The 14,018-nt window shown below is 35.9% G+C and overlaps 3 protein-coding genes across 12 annotated transcripts; 1 reads left to right on the plus strand and 2 right to left on the minus strand.

Moving 5' to 3' along the window:
- The first annotated feature begins 38 nt into the window (after positions 1 to 38).
- Positions 39 to 1,855, plus strand: LOC140783958 (LIM domain-containing protein PLIM2b-like). The gene is made up of 5 exons (XM_073131116.1): positions 39 to 611; positions 874 to 973; positions 1,107 to 1,138; positions 1,246 to 1,335; positions 1,427 to 1,855. Exons 1-5 carry the CDS (start codon positions 477 to 479, stop codon positions 1,655 to 1,657), a joined length of 588 nt encoding a protein of 195 aa, XP_072987217.1. The 5' UTR covers positions 39 to 476; the 3' UTR covers positions 1,658 to 1,855.
- Positions 615 to 5,046, minus strand: LOC140783954 ((+)-neomenthol dehydrogenase-like). 9 transcript variants are annotated; one of them, XR_012108211.1, is made up of 8 exons: positions 4,785 to 5,045; positions 4,425 to 4,668; positions 3,473 to 3,538; positions 3,210 to 3,389; positions 1,871 to 1,932; positions 1,583 to 1,729; positions 1,248 to 1,304; positions 615 to 1,115 (listed from the first exon to the last, which is right to left on the minus strand). XR_012108211.1 is itself a non-coding variant. In XM_073131110.1 (5 exons), the coding sequence occupies exons 1-5, from the start codon at positions 4,817 to 4,819 to the stop codon at positions 1,703 to 1,705; spliced, it is 552 nt and encodes a 183-aa protein (XP_072987211.1). In that variant the 5' UTR covers positions 4,820 to 5,046; the 3' UTR covers positions 615 to 1,702. The 9 variants fall into 9 exon arrangements, 2 of the variants coding, with proteins under 2 accessions (XP_072987211.1, XP_072987210.1); XR_012108209.1 differs by having other exon boundaries at positions 1,451 to 1,729; XR_012108210.1 differs by having other exon boundaries at positions 1,583 to 1,749.
- A 1,778-nt stretch (positions 5,047 to 6,824) lies between these two features.
- Positions 6,825 to 10,166, minus strand: LOC140783957 (remorin-like). Of its 2 annotated transcripts, none has more exons than XM_073131115.1 (6): positions 9,874 to 10,166; positions 9,481 to 9,727; positions 8,099 to 8,149; positions 7,919 to 8,006; positions 7,684 to 7,765; positions 6,825 to 7,303 (listed from the first exon to the last, which is right to left on the minus strand). In XM_073131115.1, the coding sequence occupies exons 2-6, from the start codon at positions 9,644 to 9,646 to the stop codon at positions 7,103 to 7,105; spliced, it is 588 nt and encodes a 195-aa protein (XP_072987216.1). In that variant the 5' UTR covers positions 9,647 to 9,727; positions 9,874 to 10,166; the 3' UTR covers positions 6,825 to 7,102. The 2 variants fall into 2 exon arrangements, with proteins under 2 accessions (XP_072987216.1, XP_072987215.1); XM_073131114.1 differs by having other exon boundaries at positions 9,811 to 9,884.
- Positions 10,167 to 14,018: the final 3,852 nt, after the last annotated feature.

A 14,018-nucleotide genomic window follows, 5' to 3' on the forward strand; every position in this document is an offset into this window, starting at 1 on the left:
AAACAAATCACATTTTTATAACATATGTTCATGTTCTTTTTACAGGAACCAACGAAGCTATTTTAGTTTTATCCATCTATAATCGATATCCATGCGAGACTATGTACGTCATGAGTATATGAGTACAAAATTCTCGGACAACTCCCTATAGTTGTAGTACCTCTTCTAATTAATTCCACCACATTGACTTGGTCCCCGTGATTTAGAGCGTTTAAATCTCCTATCTTTCCTCCCCAACTCCCATCTCTCTTCTCCATATCAGGTTATAGCTAGCCTTGTTTCATCTAATCCCTCTCTCTCTCCCCCTTTGGCTTCGCCTTTCTTGTGCTTCATTTCCACCATTTGCAGATCAGAGAGAGGCGAAGGATCATACAACCACACTTCCTCTGCCAAATCCTTTCAAGTTTTTGCCTACTTGCGCTGATAAAGAGAGTGTCAGATCAGCTGCAGCTAGGATTGTTTGCATATTGTTCATCATGTCTTTCAGTGGCACCCAGGATAAATGCAAGGCTTGCGACAAAACTGTGCATTTTATCGATCTCTTATCGACGGACGGAGTCGTGTATCACAAGACCTGCTTCAAATGTAGCCACTGCAAAGGAACACTTTCGGTATATCCAAATCTTGGTGGTTGCATTGCATGGTATTACTAGCAGTCATAACTCATTCACACACAAAAAAAAAAATGAAAAGTTACAGACTTTGTTGTGCTTTAATCCATATCTAAATGAGCAGACATAAATAAGGATGTAGATTCTGATTCAAGTCTGATATACATATCCCAATGAAAATAGGATTCAGAAGCTGGATCAAATAGATAATTTCTGACTAGTTTTGCACTCATATGGACTTGTTCTTTCTGTGATCCCTTAGATGTGCAGCTATTCTTCCATGGATGGTGTCCTCTACTGCAAACCTCACTTTGAGCAGCTCTTCAAGGAGACTGGCTCCTTCACTAAAAAGTTCCCCACAGGTTGGCACGGCATGTTCTCTTATATAATCAAATGGCTGCAAACATTTTTGAATTGACTGCGATTGAGTTGATCACTCCTTTACATCACGAGTTGCGAATTAGCTTACATCTTTGTATATGTTCTGTGATTCAGGTGGAAAGTCTGCAGAGAGGCAGAATGAATTGGTAGGTTTAGCAAACTTTCAGCAGCCATTCTCCATATATTTTCCTTATGTTGCTTAAGTAGCACGATCGAGTTATAATTCATGGCTAATCAAGTATAAATTAAACAGACCAGGGCTCCAAGCAAAGTATCCTCCATGTTCTCAGGAACTCAAGACAAATGTGCCACCTGCAATAAAACAGTATATCCATTGGAGAAGGTATGTGTTAAAGCTTTCTGGCTACTATCCATCATATTGTTGATGACTATTTGCTTAAGATGATTGCCATTATTTGTCACAATTCTTGCAGCTCACTGTGGAGGGTGAGTCATACCACAAGACTTGCTTCAAGTGCTCGCATGGAGGTTGCATCCTGACGCCGTCCTCCTATGCGGCGCTCGATGGCATTCTCTACTGCAAGCACCATTTTGCACAGCTATTCAAGGAAAAAGGAAGCTACAACCACCTGATCAAGGCTGCCTCCATGAAGAAGAGCAGCACCGAGGCATCGACACCAGAAGCTGCGCATGATAAGGACTAGTCATAAAGGGCATACGATTAAGTTTATGTCCTTTTTGCTCTCCCTTCACGTACTCTTGGCTTCTCCAACTTCCTGTTGATAATTTTCTTCATCTGTTACGATGGAAATAATAACTTAACTTGGTTTTGTGTAATTTTGTAGTACGACATTAAGCATAATTTAAAGATGAATTAAGTTGGACTTGGACTTGGACTTGAACTTGGTTATGCTTGCCTATCAGAAATTCCAAAGAGGAACCTATTGTCGCACAAGAGAGAGCCTTTCCATCTTCAATTCTGTAACAATCAAAAGTTTCCAAGTTGGTGGTCTGTGTATATTTGCTCGTGATACTGAAGTTAAAAAGACAAAGAAGAAAAGACATTTCTTTTTGCTATACAATTAGGCTTTTACCATTGGAAGTAATTCAATGAAGTAATAGCTTCTTGCACATATGGAGATTATAGGATGCCACTCAATGCAATTGCATCTAAGATGTAAAATACCTTTTACTAAGAGATGAATCAGAGTCACAGACAGGAAGATGGATCAATCTAAAAATTACTGGTTCTTTTTATGCAACTGAACTCTGATTGCCTTCTTCGAAGAAATGTTATTGAGTAATACAAATAAGCTTATTTCCTAGAGAAACTTAAGTTTGACCCATGAATTTGTAGATGTCTCAAGTAACATGTCATCTTTGCACTCCATGATGGAGATTGTTACATTAATCAAAGGATGACACTTCTGTTTGACAATAGAAAAGGCCCGAGGGGCTATTATCTGGAAGTAAGGCCAACATTACAGGACCTTTCGCGCCCTCTTCAACGGTCAGAGGCCCAGTATTCCAGTTTATGTCTGTCTTCACAAAACCAGGATCGACACAATTAATACTGATTCTAGGATACTCCTTTGCAAGAATTCTTGTGTAGGCAGACAGAGCAACTTTAGAGATCTTATAGGCAGATGATCTGGCGGGCCAACCATTGTCTTTATGTTTCTCTTCTCTGAAATCGTTCAGAAAGGATTCCAACAGTCCATCTAATCTCTCTTCGGTCAAATCATTGATATTTTCTATTTCCTTCCTGATATTTTCACTGGGGATAAACTGACACAAAGAAAAAAAATGAACAGAATGTTCTGTTTTTAAGTAGTTAGTCAAATCAAGACTAGTATATTTCGTATCAGACTTTGGCAACACCTCTGAACATACGAAAAATTGAGAACTAAGTAAGTTCAAAATTAAAGAAGAATTAATTAGATCGAAAATAAAGATTGTCCCTAACCAATGATCATTGTAGATACTTATGCAGGTATAGAAACAGAAGAAATACAAAATCAAACTCAAAGGCCTTTAATTTTAAAACCTCTGAAAAAAAAAAGATTTTTTAAGACTATCAAATAATGAGACAATCGCCCATGTAATCGTCAAAAATACATGTTGTCATCATTATTAAAGAAAACAAGAAAAAAATATCAACTTTAACATCATTATAAAGAAGAAAATTCAATGTAATTAGCAGGTTTTATTTACTTCCAGTCGTTTTGAGAAAATAGATCATTATAGATTTAATACCTTCAGCTTCCCATACTCGGAGGAGAGATTAATAATCTTTGGTGACTGAGATAGCTGGAGAAGAGGGATGAACACCTTGCACATTCTTTTTGTTCCATAATAATTGGTGTTGATACATTCTACCGCCTTCTCAGGAGTCTCCAATACCATGCCAGGGAGAATTGAAAATGCACCTTGCCGCTTCATGTGAAAAGCATAAACTAGTCTGACCACTTTTACAAAAATTGCTAAACTCTATTAGAGTGCTAAGAAAGTGAAGTTACCGGTTGATTCAAGAGAGCTAAAGCCTCAGGTTCTAATTCCCATCCACCAACTGCTGCATTGTTTATCTGAGAAGCATATTATAAATTTAAATGAACAAAGATTACAAGATGAAGGCCATGAAGTTCCACTAATTGAGTTTATAAACAAACTTGTAGAAAGAGATGTTATACCGCCATTTTAATGGAGATGATACCTTGATTCTAGGCCCCATCACAAAAGTTGATTGGTAATGAGTAGGAATGGATATAAAATGGAACGATCCGACTCTAACAAGTTTTAGACCAAATGCTAAAAGAATACAAAGAAAAAGATCTTTAACATGGCACAATGCATAGAGCCTAGAGCTCTATTTGATATCTTCTATAAACTGTACATGCTTATGGGTCCTTTCATCTGAAAACAAAGCAACAAGCTTCATTAGAAGATGAATAAACCAGTAAATGAAATGCTTGTAATTGCCACTGAACACACAAAAGCTTAGCCAATAGACAGAAACTAGGGAGGTACTGATAACGACTCAGTAAGAACTATTCCGAAATACATGAGGCTTAGCTCAAATTTTATCTGGTTGGAGGATCAGATGACTTCCTTCACCTATCACATTTTGGCATCAAAACTCATCCAGATCCACATCTTAGCACATTTCTTTTGCATCCGCATGCTTTGTGTTAACCCTCATCTTCAGATCAAACACCTAGGTGATGTCTAAAATGAGATGCCATAAACAAACTATTTTATACCCATATGAGACTCATCCAATTCTTTTTATTTAAGATGTTTCAGGAGAGTAGCACAGCTACACATCAGAGGAGCACCATCTATTAAACGCCATGTATAAGTAAACACAGAAGGGCATCATTTGCAAAATGTATATGGAGTTAGAATTTCCCAAACATCAATAAGCCTCTAATTTGAAACAAGAAGCATCATTTTTTCATTAGCCCTGCTCACCAATATATCAAGCCTTCCAAAATGGGCATGGATGTACTTTGCCAAGCAAGCAACACTAGCAGAATCAGCTACATCAAGCTGATGAAACACCACATCTGATGCCCCTTCCTCACGAAGCTTCTTAACAGCTGCTGTTCCCCTCTCTACATCTCTTGCAGTTAACAAAACCTTGACCCCTTTGGCTGAAAGTTGCCTACATATCTCCAATCCAATTCCTTTATTCCCCCCTGTCACTACTGCAATCCTACAAGTTGCAAGGAACAATCTCATGAAATGTACAGGAAGTTGGTTTCAAAGCCATTATTTTTATAGTTCATTACTTCAATTAATTCCAGTGGAAATGGATGAGAGGAAATTTACCTCTTTGGGGTTGTTTCATGGATGCTTGCTTCCATGTTCCTGGTTCAGGTGGATGTGAACGCAAAGCAAGAAGCAGGGAGTTGGATCGGAATTTGTAGGAAGTCCAGATAGAAGTCCATCTTGGAGGCTGGAGAAGAGCACATTGGGACAAAAGTCAACAAGGAAAAAAAAACATTTAAATCAGCAAAAAGAACGTCGAAAGAAGGAATAGGATGGTGATCTTAACCAACATCAAGTGGATATCCTCAAGACAAGATAAGATAGCAATATATATATTGGAGTTCATAATAAAGATAAGAGCAATGATTCGATACAAACCAATTATTTATTAAAAATAAGTTTGATCTATTTATAAATTAAAGGACATAATCAAGAGATATTTACAAAATATAACGCTCTAATTATAAATATTATAAAGACCGAGAGAGCCTTCCCATCTTCAATTCTGAAACAATTAAATTCTTCCAACTTGGTGGTCTGTGTATGTTTGCTAGTGATAAGTACTGTTAAATTCTCATAAATTCATAATATCGTGCAGATAAATATATGTTGAATTTGTTTCAATGACTTGTATTTTTCCAGTGAGGTTTCCCAGTTATCTAAGACCCCTCTTCTCATAAGTTCTCTACACTAGACACCAAGCTTCTTTTGCAGCCTTGCTTTGAGTTGCAAGAATTTAATACTATGAACAAGTGAACCACGACAAGTTGTATTAGAAATAATGAGTAGTAGACCTCCTTTCAAGTCGTCTGCGTCAATCCAAGCCCAAACGTCCAGGTTACAGGCTCGAGCCAAGAGAATTGAAGCAGCCCTGCCCTGCTCCAAGCTAGAGATTTTTGACTTTTGAATGCAGATGATGTAGTTAAGATGATTAAATTTCTAAGATCGATGACGGCGTTTAAGAAAGGAGCCGAGTCTCATTATATTCCAAGATGTAAGAATCGTATTATTACATAGCAAAACCAAAACAGATTATAAAAGAGATTTATGTTTATAGAAGAAAGAGAGAGAGAGAGAGAGAGAGAGAGAGAGATGATGATGATGAACCTTTTCAAAATTATTACTTGCGACTTCTAAGCTACAGAGAATGCGGGAGTCTTTACTTTCGCAGGGGTGATTTACCACCGACTCTTAGAAGTTCGGATGTCGGCCATGTATCATGACGCATTAACATTCACACTCACTTCAACAGCCCAGGTTTCTTGTGAGGTCGATCTTTGATTTCCTTCCATTTTTCTTTATTTTCCGCAGTATTTTTCTCATCTTCCATTTGGACCCTACGTTTTCACTGTTTTGCAAATCTCATAGAACTTTTCTGTAACGTGAGCAAACTCCACCATGCCATTACTAAGAATTGCTCTGGAAAAGGACAGAGATCCTCCCCTGAATGATCCGATTTCAGCAATTGAACAAAGAAGTTTCCACCTTTCAAGTGGATGCATATCTTATTATATTTTAATACAAGCATTATAATATCTTTACCTTCCTAATGCACCACGTATCCTTTGGAAACGATATAAAGATGTCCTATGATAACAAAAAAAAAACATAGGACCTCAATTTTACTTTTCTCTGTCCTCTTTATCAGAAAGCTCTGTTATTCTCTTCTCTGATAAGGTTGGTTTCAATTGGCTGCCGGTAATTGGATTCTTTAATAAAGGAGGCTTGATAACACGAGAGAGGAATGGATTTCTAATGCGTCTATATGAGAAACAATCTGCTTGATTAAGTAATCACTTGGGGCTACCTGCACGTATGAATTAGTGCAGTTTACAAACGAAATCTTATAACAACTCAGCAATTGATTGATGTAAGTCGTGCGTTAAAGCTGAATACTGCGAAGGAAAGCAATCTAGTAGTTGATGATGCCATCCGTATGTTTAAAATAGTATGAGATCAATGTCCGAGTGTTTGCTTTCTTGTGAGAGATGTAACAGTATCAGATTTCGTTGAAGACCAATGAATCTTTCTTAATCCGTCGGCAATATAGATCAAAACGGTTACTTCTATAGGATAATCCATATATATAGCCCAAGTATGTAAAGGGAACACCAGTAGTAAACCATTCATTTTCTTCCCAAGTACATATAAGAATGTCATGTTACAATCTAAAACAATAGAGATGTACATAATCAAACTCCTGTTCTTGTAACATTCACTTATATACGAGAACATCAGACTTTACACCCCAAAGACATTGATTTCGCACTAAAGCAGTAGCTACAACAACTAATCACACCCACAAATAATAGCTTAGGTGAAGAAACAAACAGATATAATAGTTGGATAGCACCTTGTTTCCTGCTTTACTTCACATATTAGGCCCCAAAGCACCCAAGAAGCTTCTTTGGAGTAAGGCCAGTGGCACGATATTTTGCAGCCATCTCCTCGGCCTTCAGAACTTCTTCACCGCGTCTGGCCTCAACCATTGCTCTCTTCTCTTCAGCTTCCTTGTGAACATTGGCCGCTTTGTTCTTCATCTTTTCAGCATATTCTGCCTTCTTCTTTTCTAATTCTTCCTGCTCATATGTCCAAGCATTGTACTAGTAAAACTCTTTTTTATTTTTGAAGTAATGCGATGATGAATATGCTAGTTACACATATGGCCCTCGGAATGAGCTCTCACACAATCTATTAATTACCTCCCCTACACTTGCAACCCAGTATTCTCTACACATGCTAGAATATCTAGTGACAGAGACAATTTATTCAGTCATTCTTTAATGAACTGATTGGCTGTTAATCTGGCTTGGCAGAGATTCTAAGTTCTCTATTTCCGTCCTGTCCACCTTCAGTTTTCGTGCTCTACCTTCGTGAGTATTTCATAATTCGGGTGGATGCAACTAGAAATTTACAAAGTCTTTGCTGAAATAAAATAAGCATATGAGGAACAATTTACCTCCTTCTTTTTCAGTTGAGCTTCAATAGCTGCCTTCTTTGTATTCTCCCACGAAGCGATACCTGATATCTTCTTTGTAGCCCTGCACAACATCATCAAGGAAAAAATTAACAGCCCACATGGTAATATCCTCAATATTCACAAATAGTATAGACACCATAAGTCCCAAATATCAGATAAGCTAGGGTAACAAAAGACATACAGCCATCTGAAATGGTCAGCATAGATATCTTACTTATTGTCAGCTTTAGTTTTTTCATTTTCCTCCCAGGCCCTGATCAAAGACATCTTTTTCTCCGTTTCCACCCTCGCAAGAACAACATCTGGAAATAGAGGTTCAGGTTATTTTCATTTCCATCGCTTGTCAGAAGATATCATCTGAAACTAATATCAAATTAACTATATGAACAATTACCTCTGTCAATTGAACCTCCTGAGCTTTTCTCAGTTGGAGGATCTGGAACCTCTGTGTTACAAGAAAAAGACATAAAGAAAAGAGATAAATAAATAATTAATAATAGCAAACTAGTGGTGGCTGCATGAAAGTATTGTTTCTATTCACAGAATAAAGACAGACGACCATATATGTATTCACCGATTTGGTCTCCAATATCTAATACTCAACAGCTTTACAGACGAGAATATTATATAATTAGTAATCTATCAGAACAACCAAAGTCAGAAAAATTAGTACAAGCACACAGTTACAATTAAGAATACTTAGGTTGTAGTGAAGTTAAACCTGTTACCTGCTTAGTGCTAAATGCAACATTATAGTGAAGTAAAACCACAAAGCCAATCAACTTCAAATTAAAGTGCTATATACTGGACCAACTTTTTTAATATCGATCTGTCAAAAACAAAAGCATCCTATCCGGAATTGCTATTATTAAATTTAGAGTAATTAATGAGTGAACATACAGCCAAACAAAGTTGTAAGATTATACACATAGATATTACTTCAATCTGCAACGACCCTGCCTTAAACTAGCTCAATAGATGATCCAATTCAGGATACACTTTTCAACCTGAACATTAATATGCCCAATATAAATAGATCATGCATAGAATAAATGATCATATCTAGTGTTTTTCCAGGTGTTACAACTTCTCTGATTGAAGTATGGATAAATTGACCTAAAATTGTTTCACCTGACTAATCGTATTCTAAGTATGAAAGACTACCAAAAGCAACCCCATAAAACGTTAAAAGATTTTTAACTTTTGAAGAAATGAAAAGGCTACAATTTTATCAGCAACGGGTGTCACAGCTCCAGTTGCTGAACAAGTATTAACTTTCTTGATTCCAGAATTCCCTTTTTTTTTTAAAAAAAAGAATGCCTTAATAGGTTGTAAACTTCCAAGTGATTCTTCATCTGACACAATCTTCCAACTTCTGGCATAAAAGTACAAAGGAATACTGCAGAAGAGCAAACTTTTGAAACAAATTAAGTCATGATTACTTTTCTTCTTCTTCTTCGCCCGTTTTATCAATCTAAAATACCAGTCGAGCTATTAGCTTCTTAATTAAAACTGTTTAAACGCAATTATTTTCCATTAGAAGCTATTGTTATCATGAATTCTGCTCACAAGTGCGTCAACTTTCCAAATTCCAAAATTTTATTTCCATAATTTAAGAAACTTGTATTCCAAAATTCCGATAAGAAAAAAGGGAACCCAAGAATTTATGTAAGTTTTGAGAATTAATTGGAGAAAATTAGAGAGAATTAAAACAGAGAGAGAGAGAGAGAGAAGAAGAAGAAGAAGAAGAAGAAAAAAAAAAGAGAAGAAGCTCACTCTCGACGATGGCAAGAGCCTTGGAATCGTCTGGCTTCTCCTCCGGCGGGGGCGGCGGGATCACCTCCTTCTCCTCTGCCACATCCTTCGCGGGCTCCGGCGCCGGTGTCCCAGCCGGAGCAGCCTCCGTCGACTCCTCCACCTTCTTAGTCTCCTCCGCGCTCATCTCTCTCCTCTCACCAACCTCTCTTCTTCCTCTCTCTCTCTCTCTCTCTCTCTCTCTCTCTCTCTCTCTCTACTCCGGATTCTGCCAAATTTAGCAACACAGTACAGCGAGGTAGAACTTCAGCTCTCAGCTAAATAAAGGTACAAAGCAAACAAAAACTTTACCGTATCCTGAAGCGTTACTGGAACGAAAACAAATATTAATGGTGGGTTTAACTGAAAATTTACAGAGTTCATAGCTGTCATTAAGCTTCTCCTTTGGGCCACCGTTTTGTCGGAGGATCCCAAAGAAATCTGGACCACCCAATCGCTGGATGTCACAATGCGCTCATACGCGGCCAGCGAATCAGTGTTGTTAACAATCTACTTCGTAGTCGGTATCCACACCCACACCCACACACACACACACACACACACACATAAAAAAAAAAAGAACAAACAAAAAATCTAATTGGGTAACCATAGTTGGTGTTCATCCGCTGGCACAAAATGAGGATACGTGGGGCCCGTCGATGAGTGTCTTGCTGCCTACTTTGCCCGAGATCAGAGGCATACATTCAGGATGCGATACTCTTTACAACTCTTACTTGCTTATTAAAAAATGTTTAATTATTCTAATAATTAACTTTCAATTAGAATCGTTAAACTAAGCGATGGGAAGGGAGGGTTGGATTCACACGGAAAGGACGCTGGTGTCGTAGATATCCGCGTTGCTAACCGCCAGGCCACCGGTATAATATGGTAGGAGAGAATGTGTGATATTTATGAGTCACCGTCACTATTTCATGAGTTTAATGTGTGAATCTCGGGTTTTGCTGCTGCTCCGCCAAAATGCACATAGGATTCGCGTCGAGGGTGGTGTAGTGTAGTGTGGTACAAAAAAAAAAGCTTATGAATGTGGGGCGGTGAATGAGGCATAGACTCCTACGCGGTGTGTGGACACCACAACATGGTCGCTCATGTGGGGTCGCACGGTCGACGTCTGTGGACGGACAGAGACAGCTCATATTTATATTTATATTTATATTTATATTTCACCGCTGTAAGGTTCGCGGGTGACCGTTAGAAGTCGCATTCCGGGCGTGGAGACGTTGCGTGTGTATTTTTTTTAAGGGAAAATATAAATAATTCGATATGAATCAAGTGTTTTAAATGAGTTTGAATTTGTTTTTAAATATTTAATATTGTATTTTTTTTAATATTATTTTATTTGTTTCTTACTGCGTTGCTGGGCTTTGATAAAGTGTTAACTTTTGTAAAAGAGTAGTTATCCGAATTGTAAAGAGTTTTATTTTTAGACTGAATAAGCAATCGATTTGGTAAAAATTGAGGTATTTGGCGAATCCGCTGAGTTAATTATTTTTACAAAATTAGATAATTATTTTTCATATTTAATTGTTCTATTCTATATCTTAATGATATTTTAATCCTAAAATTTAAAAAAAATTAGTTTATAACATATCTATTGTTTTCAAATTACCTTCAAGGCCCTTATTTGTTTGTGTGAATATCTAAATTTAATATTTACAGGTATATCTTTTAAAATATAATTTTTTTCTTTCGTATACCTTTTAAAATCCTTATTTTTAACTTAACTTGAAAATAAACATGAGGATATCTATATAAATAATATTTGTTTTGAGGGATATACATACAATTATACTATTTTTATAAATATTTATTTATTCTTAAAATTATTCAGATATATTTATATATTTTTTAAATTTTTAAAAAAAATAGCAATCCGATCGAGTGAACTACTGGTTGAACCAATAATCCAGTGACCTGACTTCTGGCCGGGTCAATGTCTAGTTTGATTCAGATAATAATTAATTATAGTGTTTTAATAACCAATAATCTAAAAAAGATGTTGACCTCCTCGGTGTTATTTAATTTTGTTGTAGAGAGCCCACAAAGTTTCCTTCAATCCATTTCAAGAATTGATCACACCATGAGAGCTAGAGTAGAATGTCAATTTTTTAATACTAAGTTTTATACTTGATTACAACATAAAATAATACTTTAAGAAAAATAAGTCTTATACATACTTGATTATAACTGAAAATAATATTATAAGAAAAATAAGGTAACAAGTTATAAAGCATAAATATATAATAACACGAACTATAATCCTAGAGAATTCACCGGAGCAAAGTATCTAAACTTTATATGGGGTTCTACTGGTATTAGATAGTTAAAGACACGATCCTAATAAATAAATAAAAGAGAATGACGGATGAGGACAACGAAGAGAAAGAAAGAGAGAAAAAAAGAAGATCAAAAGGCCGAAAACCTACTAGTAGAAGGTGGAAAGCTTCCTAATGGAAGAAAAAAAAAAATCCTTCTAGCTCTTTGCTAGGTGGAGGGAAGAGGTGGCGACAATGACAATGAGCAATGAGCGAAGAAAACAGAGTTGTTTACTCTTAATCAGCTGATCTAATGAAATATGCACATACCTTTGTAAGAAGCGTAGAAGGCATCTTGAGAAGACTCATCCTTTTTATAAATTTTCTGCTAAATTCTAGATTAAAGCTTTCTCTCGTTTGTGATTTTTATTCTCTTACAAAAGTCTCTAAAGGGTGTACAGGTTTGACTTCATTTGTTCAAAGGGAGTCGAACATTAGTGATCATCATAGGGTAGCAAAGAGTTGACTCCACCTGATCCAATCGGTCGACATAGTAATTTAATTTTTAAATAAGTTTATATTCAATTTAATTTAATTTAGGCCGTAAATGTGTTAATCTATCTAACATTCTAACCTGATTATAAATTCATCGTATTTATGTTACTACATCGATTCATTTATGACCTTACTAACTCATTTAAAATATAAAAAAAAAAATTAATTTATAATTTAAAAAATAAATAAATAACTTTTGCCATTTGATAACCCCACGTTGTGTTTCAAAATTTTGACTCATTTATTTAAATGAGATGTGTTGGTAGATCCAAACCAAATCTTACTAATCCGATCGGATCGGATAGACCTCCTACTTCGGTTGCACTTCTCTTTATTCTAAAGATAAATTTATTATAACCCGATCCCTACTAATTTATTAAATTGGTGGAGAAAAAATTCGTCTTAAGAAGAAAAAAAAAAAAGAAGGCATTTCTAAAGCGTGCCCTTAACGCCCTATTCAAGTTAATTTATTAGGATAATAAGATTTAAAATTCAGATCAATTAGATTTGTCCAAACTTTAATCAGTATCGTTGGAGGTCGATCGAACCAAAAAAAAAAAAAAAATTAGATTCGCCAATGGAGGACAGACAATTGTGTTATTTGGGACCTAGCAATTGAGGCATTAGATTCGCCAAAATATTAAGCCTGAAAGCGATTTATGTCGGCAGCCAACCTACCACTTCGTCGTCCTCTCCGATATGAATTATCTCCTCCACGCCTCCTTTGGTTTCTGGTAATCGTTGCCATCTCCATCCCCCTCATCCATTGATGAATTCTCTTGGAAGATAGATTTCACTCCCTTTGTCAATCTGGGGCCACCCTCGTCTTTTTACTTGTCTTTTCTTGGTTGGTGTACACTGTAGAGATGCCCATCATCCAGCTCTATCTTTCAGTCTCAAATAGGCAGGCTCTCTTATTCCTTTATTCAAAGATATGCTCAACTTTTCTTACTTCACGATTCCTCCACCACCTTGTTTGAATCTTTAGGACAAATGATGAAGAAGTAGTTCAACAAACACTAGCCTTTTTTCTTCTTCTTCTTCTTCTTCTTCTTCTTTTTCTTTCTTGAATAGTACTTACTACTACCTATTATGTTAGAGATATAGCCAACTCAATTCAAAAACTTTAATTTATTAGGTACAGTCTCAAAAAACCTACTAGGATTATTTATGTTGGTTCCTATCAGAGCTCAAAAAAATGAAAAGAATCAAAGTAAAATATGTCACAAGCTTTGGGAGATAATTAACACAAGCACTCAGACTTTCTTTATTAATAATATCATTCCCGAAATCATAGTAGTATAAAGCAATGTGACAGATTCCACTTACACTTTAGCTTGCTTTTTAATCAGACTATGCTATCAATGTCATGATATTTGGATATGGTTAGAGGAAGATATTTACTTTAGTGTTTGTATTTTTAGAAATTAGTAATTGGCATAAAATAAATAATTTCTTTTTTATCTTTAAATTAAAATTAATTTTTTTATCATATTAATTTTTTTTATATCAATTTTAGTTTGAATATAATAACCATATAGTGGGCAAAGTGACACAAATAAAATAATAGAGGGTAAAATAAATTTAAGCCTAATTATAGGAGGATAAAATATAATTTCTGCTAAATTGAAATTCCAAACCAAATCAGAACGTCAGAATTTTAGATACTTGCCAAATTTATTCTAGGATAAA

This window comes from Typha latifolia, chromosome 3, assembly GCF_019914945.1.
Source record: "Typha latifolia isolate L0001 chromosome 3, TyphaL0001v2, whole genome shotgun sequence".
Lineage (NCBI taxonomy): Eukaryota > Viridiplantae > Streptophyta > Magnoliopsida > Poales > Typhaceae > Typha > Typha latifolia.